The 18652-nt window shown below is 33.3% G+C and overlaps 2 protein-coding genes and 1 pseudogene across 2 annotated transcripts; 1 reads left to right on the top strand and 2 right to left on the bottom strand.

The window, feature by feature from the left end:
• Positions 1–846: 846 nt before the first annotated feature.
• Positions 847–1391, bottom strand: LOC112711502 (histone H2B.11). The gene has a single exon (XM_025764171.3). The coding sequence runs from the start codon at positions 1389–1391 to the stop codon at positions 981–983; it is 411 nt and encodes a 136-aa protein (XP_025619956.1). The 3' UTR covers positions 847–980.
• A 235-nt stretch (positions 1392–1626) lies between these two features.
• On the top strand, positions 1627–5017 carry LOC112711499 (uncharacterized). The gene is made up of 4 exons (XM_025764170.3): positions 1627–2172; positions 2875–4101; positions 4182–4258; positions 4563–5017. The coding sequence occupies exons 1-4, from the start codon at positions 1741–1743 to the stop codon at positions 4843–4845; spliced, it is 2019 nt and encodes a 672-aa protein (XP_025619955.1). The 5' UTR covers positions 1627–1740; the 3' UTR covers positions 4846–5017.
• A 595-nt stretch (positions 5018–5612) lies between these two features.
• On the bottom strand, positions 5613–8205 carry LOC112711500 (uncharacterized; annotated as a pseudogene).
• Positions 8206–18652: the final 10447 nt, after the last annotated feature.

The following is an 18652-nucleotide window of genomic DNA, read 5'->3' as shown; positions in this document are numbered from 1 at the left end:
TTCATTTCAAAAACAAAAATATTAAATACAACCGGGTTTGCTTTGCCATAGAAACCAGCATTGGGCCAGACTCTTCCAACGCTGCTGTCAGCCATTAGCCCAAGATACAAGCCAACGTTTAACAAATAAAAGTGTTACAAACAAGCAGAAATGTCTCCAAGAAATAAGAATGGCCCTTTTCAATTTAAGTCGTATTCCATGACCCCAAAAAAAAAAAAATTAAGTCGTATTAAATTTTAAATAAGATAAGATTTAGCTAACTTATTAAGGCTTGGTTTGGTAAAACTTTTTGAAGATGTGCTTGTGCTTTTTAAAAGCTCAAATTTCTCATTTTGTGTTTGGTAAATCAAAAAGATCATGTGCTTGTGCTTGCAGCTTTTAAAAGATCGGGGTATTTTGAAAGCACCTAAGATAGAGCTTTTCAAAGTTGACTTGTACTTTTCAAAATTTAAAAGTCTAATATAACCTCATATGTTAACTAATTTTCAAATTTAATATTTGCATTTATGTCTATTATAATATTTTTTAATTTTAAAAACTATTTTACCAAACACAATTGATGTTGCTTATGTTTATTAAAAGTTGTTTTTGATTTTATTTACCAAACATAAATGTTACAACTTTTAAAAAGTCATCTTTTAAAAATTAACTTTTATAAGCTACTTGTAAAAAGTAAAAACTTTACCAAACTAAGTTTTACCAAACTAAGCCTAACACAGATGTTTAGAATGATATCTTTAAATTTTGTTAATAAATATATAACAAATAAATTAAAAATCTAACTTTAATAAATTTTAAGTTGTTACAAAAAAAAAGGGTGCAAAGTATAGAAAAAAACAAGAAATATAGGGAAAAATGAATAAGCTTAATATCCATTGATAAAAAACACCGACTAACAAATCAAGCCAAAACGACTTCACAAAATGCGTTTTCATCCCTTTACAGCCCATCCAAACCCTAATCCAAATTTTTCTCCAAAATCAAGAACTTGTAAACTTAGTAACAGCTTTAGTCCCTTCCGAAACCGCATGCTTGGCAAGCTCACCAGGAAGCACGAGTCTCACAGCGGTTTGAATCTCCCTCGACGTAATGGTTGGTTTCTTGTTATACCTCGCGAGTCTAGAAGATTCCTGAGCGAGCTTCTCGAAAATGTCGTTGATGAAGCTGTTCATAATCCCCATGGCCTTGCTAGAGATTCCGATGTCAGGATGAACTTGCTTCAGAACCTTGAAAATGTAGATCTTGTAGGTCTCAACGCTCTTCGCCTTCTTCTTCTTCTTCTTCTCGCCGGAGGACGCGTCCTTCGGGATCTTCTTCTCCGCCTTGGTTTTCTCCGCCGGTGCCTTCTCCGCTGGCTTCTTCTCCGCCGGTTTCTTTTCGCCCTTTACCATGGCTGAAAATGAGAGTAACAAAAACAAACTTTTGAGTGCGAAGGTATAGAGGGTTAATTTGTGCCTGCGTTTGGTGAAATGAGGAAGAGGAGTACGGTGCTTATATAGGAGTCGATGGTGGAATGTGATTGGTTAGTTTGTGGTGTGCGCGGATCGATGACGTGGTCCCTAACATTCTTTTATTTGATAATAAAAAATAATTATTTACTCAAAATTATTTAATTATGATTTTTGTTTGTATTTTCTTTTCATATTTCGCCCGCGTGGGAACAACACTTTCAAAATTCCCAAAACCTCTGCTCTCTGTGTCTCTCACTCACTCAGCCAAAGAAACTCCTTCTCATGAAGAATGGAAAACCCTAAGACCCTATACCTCTCCTTCTCTAAATCCAATTCCAACTTCAACCACAGTGACCTTCTCATTCTTTGCGAAATCCTCTTCGAAAATCTCGGCACCGCATTCCGAACTCTCTTCTCTGCCCTCCCTCTCTTCCATGACCGTCACGCTGCCGGGTCAGATCCGAATCCGGATCAGAATTCACGGATTTGGCCGCTTGTTGAAGATGTTGCTATCCTTCTTCGCTGCTGCATGGTTTCTCTGACACTCCTTCACTCCGACCAGAAGTTCCTCGTCGACAAGACGCGTTTTCTCCACCGTGCACTCCACGCCTTCGTCTCCGTCCACGTCGCCAATTGCCGCCTGCGCTTCCGGAACTTCGTCTCAGGTGCTGATGTGGAACTATCCGATTCTTGCCGTCTGTTTCTGTGTGCGCTGCTAGAGGCAAGGCTACTACCTGCAACTGCTTCTAGCTTCTGCTTTTGTGTTATTAATTTAAATTGTTTTGTGGAGCTTGTGATTTTGTTTCTTACTTGAAAATTTGGGTGCATTGATTACACATTGCGTTCGAGAATATTAGCAATAGCCACGTTTTCTTTTGATAGCTTTAGTTGGTTGCATGGATTCAACTATACGATTTCGACTGTAGTAAAAGCAATATTTTGTCCCTTAGAATAACTCACCGTAAAGTTCTAGTGGCTTCTCTGAAGGTTTTATGAAGTTTTAGACTTTTGTTTTAATTGGACTAGCTGTTTTTGGTTCACTTTTCTTGTGGAAGGCCTATTATTTTCCTTTGACATTACCAAATCAGCATAGATAAGTGTCTACATCTTTTCTTCAGTGCAGTCTTCTCTATATATTGTCATTGGCGCTTATTTGTTCTGATGACCAGCCTCATGGTGTGGATGCGCAACAAGATTCAGCTTTGAAAATATTTTCTTTCAGTTGTATGAAGTTTTAGTTTCAATTTGCTTACCATTAATTTTAGTTGTAGTTGCAAATGCAATATTCTTGTCACAGCTATCCAAGTTTTTGAGGTTTGTAGTCATATTTTCTATATATATTAGCTGTTTTATTAACTTCCAAACACAAACATGTATAGAAATGTTATGATTCATGTCCAACTAAACTTGAAAGTTATTTCAGGTTTTTGCAGATGAGCTTCTAAGACATCAAACTTTAAGAAGCTATCTCATGCTTGTCGATTCAGTATCTTCCATGGGTGAAAAGCTTTTTGTGCACAATTCCATGCATCATGATTTTGCAAGTGTTCTGTTGGTGATAGCTGTCCATTTTAATCTGTCAGTTTCTAATGAGAATGCTTTTGAGAATTTTGTCAGTAGATTATTTTTGCATTGTGACAAGGATTCTCGATTTCCTGGACTTAGCCCTGCACCTGCCATATCATTGCTTATGGACCCTACTATGCCTTCTGCACCAAAGATGTTCCAGGCACATGTAATCTCCTTGGTTTCTGAAGCCATTGATGCTGGCTTAGATTCCACTAGTTTGACTCCTAATATTAACTGGTACATAATTGGATTCCAAAAAGCTGTTGTTTTGTACTCTATGCACATTACTCATTTGCAAATTGATAATTTTTACTCCAAATCGAAATGTGGCTATGATTTGTCCCAGCATAAGAAGCGTCATCCAACATTTCAATCTTCTATTCTGCAAGTCACAAATAGCAAATTAAACCAAGTCTTATTGCTGTCAGATAATTCATGCAAAATATCCTCCAAAACAAAAGCCAACATTTTGGCCGATTGCATTGCTTTTATGAAAGGGAAGCAGGGCATATTTGCTGATTCATGCAGGGGCATGGCTGACTCAATTTTGGAAGGCCTAATTCATCGAGCTTTCTCCCAATATCCTTCTAGAGATTGTTTTTGTGTAAAGGAAAATACCAGTGCCAGAGATATATGTCTTCTTGCATCCATATTGAAGTTCATGGGTGTTTCGTTGATGCAAGCGATTAAGTGTCTAATTAATAGTGGTGCTTCAGGTTGTTTGAAAACCATGGAAAATACCTCTCTCCACGAGAAATATGGTTCATTGATCAGCCATGTTCGCCATTTTCAAGAAATAAAGTTTTGCTTACCCTTTCAAGCGTTTTTGTGTGATTTGATGAAAATGCAACAAACAACAAGTCACAGTGTCTCAAAATCGATGATTGTGCATTTCTCTGGCTTGCTATATATAAGTTTTAGTAGTGAGCTACATTTGTTGGCAAAGGGGTGTATATATGTAATTATGGCACTGATGTCTCTCATTGCTTTTGAAGAAGGGGATTTAGTTTCTTTAGATCCATTAAGGCATGAACGACTGAAATCTTACTCCATTGTAGTCCAATCTAATAATACTGAAGAGGTGAAGTGTGCTTTCAGTTCTCTTGTTCTTGAATTAAGTTTGGTTTGTATGTTGTTCTTAAATCGTTGGTGAATTTGCAGGGGGTTGGATATGGAGATAAAGAATCTATCTACAAAGTTGTAGAGCAGTTCATTGGAATTCAAAAGGAAAATTTAAGGTACACATTGTTTCTAAATTGTAATCGAGTTTGGCCTTTTAGGTGTTGGCATTTGTCTTTGAAAAGAAAAAGGAAATGTCATGCAATTAGTCCGATGAATTATAATGTTGCTGAAATGAAAAGATAGAGAAAAAGTGCCTTTGAGTCAATACTGTTCAGTTAGTGCTATTGTTATTCTTTTCATGAGTTGTTGAGGTTTGAACCAGCTTCATAAATTGCTTGATGAAGTAATTACAGTTTTGTTTAAGTGAAAAGGTTCCTGCAGGATACCTGATAGTGTCCCTTCTGCCTTTATATTTTACAGATCAGGTTCTGCCACCTCCTACACCTGCAATGGGGAAGCTTTCCTTGATTGCATACTAGGAAATCCCAAAGAACTCGAGGATTATGATGAACTTGTGGACTTCGTTGTCTGCACTACAGGAAAAGATTATTTCAGCTGGTTGAATAACCGCACACGATATCGGAAACAGAGACATGAAAAGATGATAGATCAAAGAAAAATTAAGAAGAAAGCAGTCATGAATGGAAAGTCTTGTAAGAGTCAGAAAATGGGTAGGTCTACCAAGCGTCAGATTTGGAAGTGATGTTTATATTTGATTGATGATTTCATGTAAAAATATGTTAATGTATATGCGATCTATTAATAGGAGAAAAAAAAAACTTGCCTTCAGATGTGAACTTTTAAATTTGGCACAAAGAGTCTAACAACTCAACGATAACTCTTTTATCCAATGTGCACATTTGTTTTGTTGTACGTAATTCGCATATCGGTTCACCTCAGAAAAAAGCGGCATAAATTCAAATAATTAGGTACTGTCTGCTCTAGACGCTAGGTATGCGCAAACATTTGTGTAAACTAGCAACTAGATCAAGCTATTGGATTAACTTAAAAGAAGGCGTTTATGATACTGATTTAGAGGATAACATTGATATAATTTAGATTTAATTATTCTGTTAATTTTTATAATTGTATTAAATTTATAATTAATTTTATTTTATTTTTTTATCAATTAGATTTTATATTACTTTTAATTTTGTAATTAATTTTTTTTAATTTAAAAATGTTAAAATTAATAAAATATTTTTTTAAAAAAATATATGATCAAAGATCTAATTAAATTTTTAATTATAGATATTTTTAATTTATAGAAAAATAGTCAATTCTAATATTTTTTATATTGATAATGACATAATTATAAAATTAAAAGTAATATAAGAGTTTAGTTGAAAGAAAAAGTATAGAGATTTAATTATAAATTTAGTAAAATTATAAAGAGTAACAGTGTAGTTAAATCTATAATTTATTATGATTTATATTGTATTTGATTTTATTGTTCAATATAATATAATTTAATTCAATACAGTGCTAATCACGATTATTTGATGCACTATCAGAATTGGTACTTGCTTGACTACGAACAATATTCTCTAATCTTGAACGAAACCCCTCCCTAAATTACAACTAGATAAGTCAGTACATAACCATCACTAGCAACAAACATTAGAACTTGTAGTCAACAATCATCAGTTCATCACCATATTTTGTATTCTGTATAAATAAATAATACCGAACATAAGAACACTTATCCTAGTATATGATAGTTCATGGTTATGGAGGAAATAATTGGGCAAAAAAATGTTTTTTTTCCCCCGGTGGTGGGGGGTAGTACAGCAGAAAGAATGAGCCAAGCTCACACTAGACAAAACCTTGTGTGTTGAACTTCACAGCGCAAATTTAAAGAAAACACTAGATACTGATGGAAAAAAAATTATAACAACATCTTACCACAATAACCAGTAACGGAATAGTAATTCAATGTCAGAAGGAAAAATATCCAATTCTTTGTGTGATATATATATATATATATATATATATATATATATATATATATATATATAGAGAGAGAGAGAGAGAGAGAGAGAGAGAGAGAAGAAATAAATTTAAAAGAAAAAAGAGAACTGAATGACCTTTCCTATAATAACATTGATAAAGAAAAAGCTAGTGGCAAAAATATTGCCCATAAACAGTGGCCATACACAAATATAATGAATGAAAATCAACCATTATAAATAACAGTTATTTATTTTGCAAATCATAAGAAATACAACTAAAAGAAAACTCAACAATTAGCAAAGAAAATAACAAGCCTTGAGCACTTGGCAGACACAGATACATCTAGATCACCTTTTGAATTTTTGTCTTATTTCTAAAGCAGAAGCTCCAAGATGAGTAATAGGCAGAATAGGCCACCCACCCACTGGTTTAAAAAGATTATCAAGTTGTTTGATTTCCATGCCTTATACCAGAGACTGTATGTCGTTGTCTCAACTGCACTAGTTCACTTGCAGCCATAGACGGAGGTCTCTCATCTTCAACAGTTCTTTCATTTCGGAGGAATCTACCTCTGAGCAAAGACTGAAAACACCATCTCGTGTAAATAGTCAATTTACAACAGGAAGTATACAAAGAATTGAAATGCAACAGTCCAGATCAGATGTATCACACAACAGAAACAAATGTATGTAGATTATTCATATTAACACAAACACAACATAAAATGAGTTTTATAGAGTTAAAATCCACACAATAATATAAGTTTTTATCTCCTTGAATTAAATCACAGTTCTTGTATGACTGACTTACATAATCAACTCAAGATTAATTGAGGACACCATGACTAAAAGAACCATGAATTGCAAAGGAATTCTGACAGGGTACCCAACAGACCTGAATGCGGTTGCGGTGAGCAAAATCAGATACAGCTCGGTGCTCCAACAATCCCTGCAGCTCTCTTTGCCTTTCCCTCTCTATCCTCACAAGCAAATCAACTAGAGCTTGTCTTCCACGCAGCCTCAACATGTCCCGCCGAACATGCTCTGGCTGGCCTTCATCGTGATCAGCAACCACATCGCGCGCTCGATCGACTTGAGCATCCCTCCAGCTCCCACGTGAGCCTCTCTGTGAGCCTCTCTGTTGGCTAGTCATTTGCACCCATTCCCTGACAATTCTTACCCTCTCACGCTCTGTTTCTCCAAGCCATTCTGCTCTACCATTATTGTTTCTCTGATTCACATTCGATGAATGATCACCAATACCGCTTTCCATCCATCCTCGAACAATCTGTCTAACTCTCTCCCTCTCGACTTCGCCAAGATCAGGAGATTGCTCCCTGCTAGACACAAGACGATCCCCACGTGCATTCCGCGATTCAATCCGATCATGCGACCAAGTACCAAAATCATTTTCGCTTTCACTCGCATCCCCCAAACTGCCTTGATTCTCAATGCCTCGACTATCAGACATGGTACTGGACCCATTGGTATTAGACTCAGAACCCCTCTGTTGCCTCAACCTTTCCCTCATCCTGTCACGAGCCCTGTTCAACAAATGCTCATCCTCCAATTCGCGCCACATCTGCAGAATAGCAGATGCCTGAGTGCTCGGTCTCTCCACGGCACCCTCCTGTCCAGAAGTTGGGGACTGTGATCCCCTCAAGAAAGAGGAGTCCAACATAGACACCGTGTGCAACCCAGCCAGCGCCATCAACTCAGACTTCGCGAGTGGCGCCTCTGTGCAGCCGAGGACTCCGCCAAATCATCCCCTTCGAGATCAGACCTACGCCTCCTCCGAGCGAGCTGATCACCCTCATCTTCCTCATCCCCCTGAGCCTGGGAGGAACTACAGGAGGCAAATGACATACAATCATCCAACTGCCCACGCATAAAGTCCTCCAGTCCACGCTCGAACTCAGCATGAGCATCGGCAGACTCAGGCTTCTGCTGTAGCGGCTGAACATCTGTCATCCTCACAGAACCTCTGTAACTTCCTCACCACTGCTACACACTACTATATATAGAACCAAACCCCAGCCTCTATCCCTCTCAATTATCAACCCCACCAAGCATAAATGAACACACACAACTATTTCCTGAAAGCCTGTAAGAAATACAACCCAGTTGCTAAACCACCATCTCAATCTCCCGGAAACCAAAAAGAAAAACAAAAAAGAAAAAGAAAAACGGTGACCCCAATCTGAGAGTCACACCCATGGGTGGAAAATGGGGGGAACACAGAAAAGGGACTTCCCTAATCAAACCGAAATTCAAAGCCCCACACATGCCACCTGATAAACGATACGAGTCATAATCAAAACGCACAAATAACAATAAACACAAAACCAGAAAAATAGCACAAAAAAAAAAAAAACTCAAACTTTACGGCAATCAAACCGCGAATTGAATTATGAAAACAAAATTGGGATCAATGAGAAGGGGGAATTAGGGTACAGAATGGAAAAGCAGTAGAAGCAGAAGAAGGTATATGAATGAGGGGAGGGTAGGTGTTACCTGGGAGGGTGTTGCGCGATTGTGTGATGAAAAGAGGGGAAAAAAGAAACCCTAGAATTGCGTGAGAATGGAAAAGAAATTAGAGAAAATAAGATTGAAATAGAGAAATTGATGGAAGAAGATGATTAGATGAGTGAATGAATGAAAACGCAGAAAAGGAAAAAGAGAGAGAGATGAAAGGAGAGCATGATGTGAGAATTTATAAATTATTACAGAGGAGAGAGAAAATCACAAAATAGAGATAGAGAGACAAAGTTAGGGGCAGAAGAGAGAGAAAGAGAGACAGTAACCTCACCCTGTGGCGTATGTGTGTCCTTCATTCTTAAACACCAAATTTCTTTTTTATTTTATTTTCTCTTTCTAATCATTTATTAGTAAAGTTTTATTAACCTAAACTTGGAGATAATTAACCCCTTCAGAAATCTGTAATGTTAATCAATATGTTTTACTAATGTATTTTATTACCAAATAACTGTTTTGCAAGAAGTTGTGTTCTCATCTTAATAAACATAACATTTTTAACTAATTTGACTAGGTGGGATAGTTATTTTATTTATTTATTTAAATAAGTATAAAAAAATTGCATCTTATTTTATATATATAGTAATTTAATAAGGTGCCTTCTATGGTACCTATTATCTTATTGTACCTATGGTGACTACAAAGAAGGTTACCAATTAATTGTGGACATTTGGTAACTAAAAGCGTGTCACTAAAAGTGTTGCTTAAAGAAAAAGTGTTACCCTTAATCGTTATTTCTATTAGCTCTTCAAATTTTTCTTTGAAAGTATTGACCATTTTTACCAGTTTATAACTTTTCAATCTTGTTTTAGTTTATAATATTCCTTTTTGCATGGATTATTGTATATAAAATCTTTTATCTGTTTGTCTTTTTCTTTAATATAACTTCTCAAATCCTCAATAACTTCTTTTATTTCTACACTTTCTCCTGTTTCTAAATGTCTGTTTAATTTTTCAATTTCATTCTCCATTTTTTCTTTTAACAGCTTTAATTCTTTTAGGTCATAATATGGTGTTCCAGGCATTTATAAATTTTTTAAGTTTAGCTCCAACTTGTTTATATTTGTTCTTATTTCTATCCTTTTTATTATAAGGTCATTAATTTCGAACTGAAGATTATTTAATTCTCTTTCATACTCCTTTATTTTACTTTTTAATTTTTTCGCCCTTTTTCTTTTTATTTTATTTTCTGGTCTTTCAATCTGTGTATACTTCATTAGTTATCTTAGAATTTCTGCAAATTCTATCATCGATTCATTACTATTTTCTAGAGATTCTATTAATTTTTCTAACTCTTCAACTTCTCCTTTCAATTTGTCATAGATTATTTTTAGAGTTTCAAATGCTCTTTGATTTATTTCAGAAAACTGTAAATAATTCAACCGATTTTCTCTTTCAAAGAGCTCTTGTTTCTTGTCTTGATAGGTTACATATATTTTCTCTTTATTTATTGTCATAACTTAGTGTTTAGGGTTTCATTTTTCGACCTTTTTTGTTAATTCTTTTATTTCAGAATTTTCTTCTTTAATCTTTAACTTAGATAAACTTAAAGGGCTATTAATTTTGGATTCTCTTATTTGAAAATTCGATGAAACTAATTTTCCTGATGATTCTTTTAGTAAAAGAACTGGGTTTTCAATAGCTTTATATTTTGGTATTTCTGTTTTTACAATTTTCTGAAATAATTCATCGACATAAATTCTTTCTCTGTTTTTAAATATTATACTATGATGGCTATTTGTTAAAGCATAATTTATTGCATATGTAATTGAAAATGGTTCATCGTCTTGTTCCATTAGATTCTTTCTGTGAAATTTATAAGCCAAACTTATAGATCTTCCAAGATTTTCAGTTGATAAAGGTATAGCATATCCAAGATGGGCATTGAATTTAACATTTACGTTTGCCAAGTTTCCATGAACAATTCCAATTATTTGATCTATTGGGTCATCAGTAATTCTTTTGTCACAGATTGCTAAGCTTATTGGTGAATTAATTCCTTTCATATATGTAGATTTGATTAAGACTTGTTTAGTACTAATATGAATCCATCCAATTTTAGATCTTTTTTGTTGATCCTTAATTTTCTCAATCTGTTTACTCAATTCTTCATCATTTATCAGAGCTATTTCAAGTTCTCCATTATCAGATTTTATCTTTATAGGGGCTTCAAGTTGAATTTTTCCATAGTATATTATATTTTTTCTATTAAAAACTTCTTTTAAAAGATTTTGTTTATTAAAATTTTCATTTGATTTGAGATTTAATTCTGTTTTTAGAACAGCCTATTTTTCATTATCTAATAAGGCAGATAATCTATAATAATCAGATTCTTCCGTTAATTCTAAACTTTCTAAATAATTCATAACTATGAGATTAAGATAAATGCGTACCTTTCTGGAGAAAAACTTCCTTTATTTAGAATATTTTACATAAGATGTTTTTATCTCCAGAGGGGAGATTGTAGATACTAACTCCAGAGGGGAGTTTAGAATTGGTTTTTCCTAAGGGAATTCTTCTTCAAACTATAGAATCGCCTCGGCCGCTTCCTCCTTGCTCTCCTAGCATATGAGTACTCTTAGCCTCCTGCTTTCTATGGTTTGATGCCTTCTACAATTGCCTAAGCAACCTATTTATAATGGTTGGGTCTGATGGACAATTCCCATACTTACCCTTCTTATGACGTCATTGCTTACGTCATTGTTTATTATCTTGCACCAGCTACATTGTTGGTGCTCTATGACCTAAGCGCTTACGTCACTATGCAATAATGTTGAGAGATGCTTCAGATGTGCTGTCCTCCTCTTTCATCATGTGACCTTCAGATGCGTTGTCTTCTTCCTTTATCATGTGGGTTGATTCCGTTTTATTATTGCTTTCTTCAGATAACTCTGAGACACATAGCTGGCACTTGTGGTCTTCTCTGTCTTTTATCAAATAGCAGAGATTCCTCTTTATCCCTTCGGGAAGCTTTTCTAAGAGTCCAGATAAGTTGTAGAATGCTGATTCAAATTCCACTAAGAGTCTCATCTCTCTTTCTTCAATTTCATTCCTTTTACTGGACACAAGCAAAGTATTTCTGCTTTTATAATTGATTCTTGTGTGAGATTCCCTTGTTATCTTTTGAGTTATTTCGAAGACCCTTGCTAGTGTGCTGGCTAGTCTTCCTTCATGAGTGTAGATTGTTAAATCTTGAACTTGATCAATTGGTTGAAAATTTCCTGGGAAGACGGACATGAAGATCACTTGATGTGCTGGAACCAAGCATTTTTCTTCTTCATTAAAAATAGGTTGACTATTCGTAAATTTTAGGGATATATCCCTTGGATTTACGTTGTCAATCATATTTTTAAATCTTTTTACTGCATCAATAAATCCTGCAGGAAACTCACTAATAATTTTCAAATTATTAAAAATTAAAATTGTATCAATTAATCCATACTGGAAAAACTGATAGGTGTCAGATGAGGAAGCCTCTGGAAATATAACCAGCTTTGTTAGCTGTTCTTTGGTAATAGGATAATATCCCAAGATTGCCCTCTTTTCTGCAGTCCAATTCAAGACTATGTTAAGGGTTTCTCTGAGATTTGATCTACAAACCCTTTTCTTTTCCTTGATTTCAGCCCTTGTAGGAATGTTTCTTATTATCCCTGTTCTCTGGGTTTGAATTGGAGCTTTATCTGCTCTTTTTAGGGTTTGCTCTGGATGAAGAGCTTCATATTCTCTAAAAGATTCCTTTGCCTCTTCCAGTGTTAAAAACCCTCCTTTATGAATTATCCTTGATTGCTGTGTAAATGGTGCTGCTTTTTCCCAGGCATCATATACTCCTTTCATGGGGCCATTATAAATTACATAATATTTTTTTATCTTGGGTGAATTTTTTGATAATTTCAGCAATTGTTTTATTTTCTGAAATTTTTTCCTCACCTGATTCGTCCACCACACTTAGCTGGCTGAACTCTGATGGTTTTGGTTTTTGTGTTGATTTCATTGCTTCGATGGCCTTCGTGAGGGATTGGATCTGTGTCCTTATTTGCTGACAATGCTTGCATTTTTCGAGTTCTTGTTCGTATTTTTGAATTTCTTGATTTAATGCGTTGTAGACGAACTCCATTCTCTTGTTAATGTATCTGCAATAACATTTTTGTCACCCTTAATATATTCAATTTTTATTGGATATTGTAACAAAAATAATTGCCATCTTACCAATCGTCCATGATTATAATCAACTTTCAAATTATATCGTATGAAACCTGTTAAATAACTTGAATCTGTCCTTAATGTAAATTCTTTGGGTAGTAAATCAATTTTCCATTTCTTAAGAGATTTAATTGCTGCTAGAGTTTCCCTTTCATGAGTAGTATATCTCTGTTCTGTTGGAGTAAAAGTTCCTGAAATATACCTGCAGAGTAATTCCTTTGGGGGATATTTAGAATCTAGTGATTCTTTTTCTTGTTCCAAACTTTTTATAGCTTTCTTAGCTTTTAGACATCCTGACCAGGTTATGTCTGAAGCATCTGTTTCTACTATTAAGTAGTCATTTTCTTCTGGAATATAAAGTTCTGGAAGTTTTTCACATAATTCTTTAATTCTTTGAATTTGTATACTATCTTTTTCATCCCATTTCCATACTTTTTTAGTACTTATTTTTGGAAATAAACTTTTAGTGTATTCTATTATATTCTTTAAAAATCCCTGATCAGAAATATAATTTATACACCCTAAAAATCTTTGTAATTGTTTTCTATCTTCTATTTTATTAGGAAATAAATTTACCTTTTCTAGAACATTTGGTTGAAGTTTTAGCTTTCCTTGAGTGGATAAAATTAATCCAAGGAACTCTATTTCTTGTTTTGCTATTCTTGCTTTCTTTTTACTAAGAACTAATCCTTTTTCCTTGCATCTTTCTAAAACTATTAATAATTTTTGAAGATGATCTTCTTTATCCTGTTTTGTAAAAATTAGTATATCATCAATGTATACTAAAATAAATTCATTTAACTCTTTTAGATTTTCTTCCATAAATCTTTGATAAATACCTGGGGCTTGCTTTAATCCGAATGGTAATACATTCCATTCATAAAGCAACACACTTGTTGATTCTTTTGTTGGGCAAGTAAAAGCAGTTAAATTTCTTTGTTTCTTCGTCTAAACGAAGTTGCCAATATCCTGATTTTGCATCAAGAGATGAAAACCAAGTTGCTCCTTTGATTTTTTCTAAAATAGAATCTTTTCTTGGAAGTTTATGAGCATCACCAATAGTTGCTTCATTCATTTTCTTATAGTTTATTACCATTCTTCGTTTTCCCCTTTTAATTTCATTGTTGTTTTCAACGTAAAAAGCTGGAGCCGCATGAGGACTTTTACTTGATCTTATAATTCCTTTTTCCAAAAGATCTTTACACTCTAATGAGAACTCTTCTCTATCTCTCGCGGAATAAGGAATTTTATTTGGAACATTTATCTCTTTTGTGGGATCTTTTAATTTAATGCTTACTAATTCGTTATTTGTATTTTTAATATCTAAAGGATTTTCAGCACAAATTTCATCCAAGAGTTCTTCTATTTTTATTTCAAGATTATTTTTTGGAATATTTATCTGAAAGTATAGATTTAAATAACATGTTTCTAATATAGAAAATATTTTAAATTTTAAGATTTTATCTATAGTAGTAGTTGGTATTCTTATACGTTTTGATTTTTGATTTATTGAAGAGTCGTGTGGAGCTTTTAAAACTATATATGTTAATTCTTGAATGAATAGATGATATAGCTTTAAAAAGTTATTTCCTATGATAAAATCCATTCCAGAATCTAACATATATATAGATGGAACAATGAACCTATAATTTTGAATAAAAATTTCAACCATCTCTGCTTTTTGGTTAATTTTATGTATTGATTTGTCAGCTATTCTGACTCTTAATGGTTTCTTTAATTTTTTCCAATCAAGTTTTATACTTGAACTAGCAAAGCATTGTGTTGCCCCAGAATCTATGAAAGTATTTATAAACTTTTCTGTTATTTTTATAGTAATAAATATAGCATTATTGCTCAGTCTCTGAGTCTGTTTCCGAGACATATTCAAAAATATAGTCTAAGTTATCATCAGATTCTTCTAATGGTTCCATGAAACAAGACTTAGCAATTTCTATTTGTTTAGTAAGATCCTTTTTATCCTTCTTTTTCGGGCATTTATTTGCGTAGTGTCCTTCTTCTTGGCAATACCAACATTTACAATTTTCTTTTTTATTCGGGCAATAGTTATTTCTTTGTCTTTTGTTTTTATTGTTATTTTCTTTTCTAAAATATCTCTTTTTTCTCCAGTTTGGATAGTATTTTCTTTTTCTAAATTGATATTTTCTTTTTCTTTGAAGATTTTTATTAAGACCATATTTTTTAGGTATCTCCTCATTATCCTGATAGCAAATTCTTATTATATTTGCAAATCTTTTTTGAGTTGCTTCTTGCATACAACGTTCTTTTATTTCCTCTCTTATAGCAGAAGTTGCTCCACCAAAATTATTTTCAATTGTTCCTCTATTTATTTCTCTTATAAATCTTCCCATTATAAATTCATTAGCAGGATATGGAAGTTTTGTTATGTACATACTAAGATAATGATTTTTATCTTCTTCTTTTAATTTGTAATAATGTATTCTATATTCACATATATAAAACTCCACATTACATAAATCATATATCTGAATATTAGCTAAATGGTTTTTTGCTTCTTGATATTCTTTATTATAGACTTCTTGTCTATGATCTATAATATTTTTTCCAAAAAATTCTTTATATAAAATCATCATTATATATAATATCTTATCATAAGCTGTTGTTTTTGTTTCTAATTCTTCTATTATTTAGTTTTCTATTGATGTCATATAATCTCTTATAGTTCCTTTAGTATGAAACCCTATGTAATTCCAAATGTCCCTTCCAGATAATTCACCAAGTTTTGGATTAGTAAAGGCTTCTAATAAGAAGGAATTCAACCAATTTTCGAAAATTTCTTTTTCGTTCTTTTTGCAGTCTAAATCGAGTATTCTTTCTCCTTCCATTTCCTGGATTTTAGGAATGTATTTTGATGGTATTTTTGTATATTTTGAATTTTTATTTATAAACCCTTTTTTAAAAGCATAATTATCAAAACCTGTTTCCCATTTAAATTGAGATTGATTATCTTTAGATGTTCCAGCTTCATTTTTTACTTGTATTGGAATAGCTAGTTCTTCGTCACTTGAATAATCTAGAATATGTTCTTCATTTTCTATATTTTCAGAATTTACTAATTCTTCCTCTATCTGAAAACCATGTTCCATAATATTATTTTCTTGAGCCATTTTTAATTGTTTAAAAAGCATTGTAACTTCTTCTAATTTTTCTTCAATATTCATAATTTTAGTGGTGGTTTTACTTTTAAATCTGTTATGTTAATTATGTTTTGAAATTTTTCTTCCTTGGGATTCTCTTTTTCCTTATTTCTTTGAAATTTTATGGATGTTAATATTTCTTCAAGCATATCTACTATAGAATTTAATTGTGGGTTAAAAGTATGATATAGATGTGGGGAATCATTTCCATGGTAACATTTTTTAGAAATTCCGTGTGAAAAATAAGTTTTTTCAGGTTTTTGAAGTCCTTCAATAAAACTTATAGTAAAATAAAGATTTTGAGAAAAATCATTTTGTATTGATTTTAAGAATTCGGTGTCATTACAGTTATCATTAGTTAAAATCATTAATTTTTGATCTATTAATTTTGATAACTTAATTATTTCTTCTCTTAAATCTTCTAATTTACTTTTTTCCATTAGATGACGCTTTTCTTTGTGATAACTTCTCTTAAATCTTCTAATCTTCTAATTATTACTCTGCAGGTATATTTCAGGGACTTTTACTCCAACAGAACAGAGATATACTACTCATGAAAGGGAAACTCTAGCAGCAATTAAATCTCTTAAGAAATGGAAAATTGATTTACTACCCAAAGAATTTACATTAAGGACAGATTCAAGTTATTTAACAGGTTTCATACGATATAATTTGAAAGTTGATTATAATCATGGACGATTGGTAAGATGGCAATTATTTTTGTTACAATATCCAATAAAAATTGAATATATTAAGGGTGACAAAAATGTTATTGCAGATACATTAACAAGAGAATGGAGTTCGTCTACAACGCATTAAATCAAGAAATTCAAAAATACGAACAAGAACTCGAAAAATGCAAGCATTGTTAGCAAATAAGGACACAGATCCAATCCCTCACGAAGGCCATCGAAGCAATGAAATCAACACAACAACCAAAATCATCAGAGTTCAGCCAGCTAAGCGTGGTGGACAAATCAGGTGAGGAAAAAATTTCAGAAAATAAAACAATTGCTGAAATTATCAAAAAATCCACCCAAGATAAAAAAATATTATGTAATTTATAATGGCCCCATGAAAGGAGTATATGATGCTTGGGAAAAAGCAGCACCATTTACACAGCAATCAATGATAATTCATAAAGGAGGGTTTTTAACACTGGAAGAGGCAAAGGAATCTTTTAGAGAATATGAAGCTCTTCATCCAGAGCAAACCCTAAAAAGAGCAGATAAAGCTCCAATTCAAACCCAGAGAACAGGGATAATAAGAAACATTCCTACAAGGGCTGAAATCAAGGAAAAGAAAAGGGTTTGTAGATCAAATCTCAGAGAAACCCTTAACATAGTCTTGAATTGGACTGCAGAAAAGAGGGCAATCTTGGGATATTATCCTATTGCCAAAGAACAGCTAACAAAGCTGGTTATATTTTCAGAGGCTTCCCCATCTGACACCTATCAGTTTTTCCAGTATGGATTAATTGATACAATTTTAATTTTTAATGATTTAAAAATTATTAGTGAGTTTCCTGCAGGATTTATTGATGCAGTAAAAAGATTTAAAAATATGATTGACAACGTAAATCCAAAGGATATATCCCTAAAATTTACGAATAGTCAACCTATTTTTAATGAAGAAGAAGAATGCTTGGTTCCAGCACATCAAGTGATCTTCATGTCCGTCTTCCCAGGAAATTTTCAACCAATTGATCAAGTTCAAGATTTAACAATCTACAGTCATGAAGGAAGACTAGCCAGCACACTAGCAAGGGTCTTCGAAATAACTCAAAAGATAACAAGAGAATCTCACACAAGAATCAATTATAAAAGCAGAAATACTTTGCTTGTGTCCAGTAAAAGGAATGAAATTGAAGAAAGAGAGATGAGACTCTTAGTGGAATTTGAATCAGCATTCTACAACTTATCTGGACTCTTAGAAAAGCTCCCCGAAGGGATAAAGAGGAATCTCTGCTATTTGATAAAAGACATAGAAGACCACAAGTGCCAGCTATGTGTCTCAGAGTTATCTGAAGAAAGCAATAATAAAACGGAATCAACCCACATGATAAAGGAAGAAGACAACGCATCTGAAGGTCACATGATGAAAGAGGAGGACAGCACATCTGAAGCATCTCTCAACATTATTGCATAGTGACGTAAGCGCTTAGGTCATAGAGCACCAACAATGTAGCTGGTGCAAGATAATAAACAATGACGTAAGCAATGACGTCATAAGAAGGGTAAGTATGGGAATTGTCCATCAGACCCAACCATTATAAATAGGTTGCTTAGGCAATTGTAGAAGGCATCAAACCATAGAAAGCAGGAGGCTAAGAGTACTCATATGCTAGGAGAGCAAGGAGGAAGCGGCCGAGGCGATTCTATAGTTTGAAGAAGAATTCCCTTAAGAAAAACCAATTCTAAACTCCCTTCTGGAGTTAGTATCTACAATCTCCCCTCTGGAGATAAAAACATCTTATGTAAAATATTCTAAATAAAGGAAGTTTTTCTCCAGAAAGGTACGCCTTTATCTTAATCTCATAGTTATGAATTATTTAGAAAGTTTAGAATTAACGGAAGAATCTGATTATTATAGATTATCTGCCTTATTAGATAATGAAAAACAGGCTATTCTAAAAACAGAATTAAAT

Source organism: Arachis hypogaea, chromosome 9 (assembly GCF_003086295.3).
Source record: "Arachis hypogaea cultivar Tifrunner chromosome 9, arahy.Tifrunner.gnm2.J5K5, whole genome shotgun sequence".
In the NCBI taxonomy this organism is placed as follows: domain Eukaryota; kingdom Viridiplantae; phylum Streptophyta; class Magnoliopsida; order Fabales; family Fabaceae; genus Arachis; species Arachis hypogaea.
The sequence above is the reverse complement of the archived record's forward strand: the minus strand, read 5'-3'. Positions and strand labels throughout refer to the sequence as shown.

Bases quoted from the DNA above. Each gene is read 5' to 3' on its own strand.
- LOC112711499 (XM_025764170.3), top strand. From the start codon at position 1,741: ATGGAAAACCCTAAGACCCTATACCTCTCCTTCTCTAAATCCAATTCC. The intron at 4,102-4,181 runs GTGAAGTGTGCT...GTGAATTTGCAG, and splicing joins AATCTAATAATACTGAAGAG to GGGGTTGGATATGGAGATAA. The intron at 4,259-4,562 runs GTACACATTGTT...TATATTTTACAG, and splicing joins ATTCAAAAGGAAAATTTAAG to ATCAGGTTCTGCCACCTCCT.
- LOC112711502 (XM_025764171.3), bottom strand. From the start codon at position 1,391: ATGGTAAAGGGCGAAAAGAAACCGGCGGAGAAGAAGCCAGCGGAGAAG.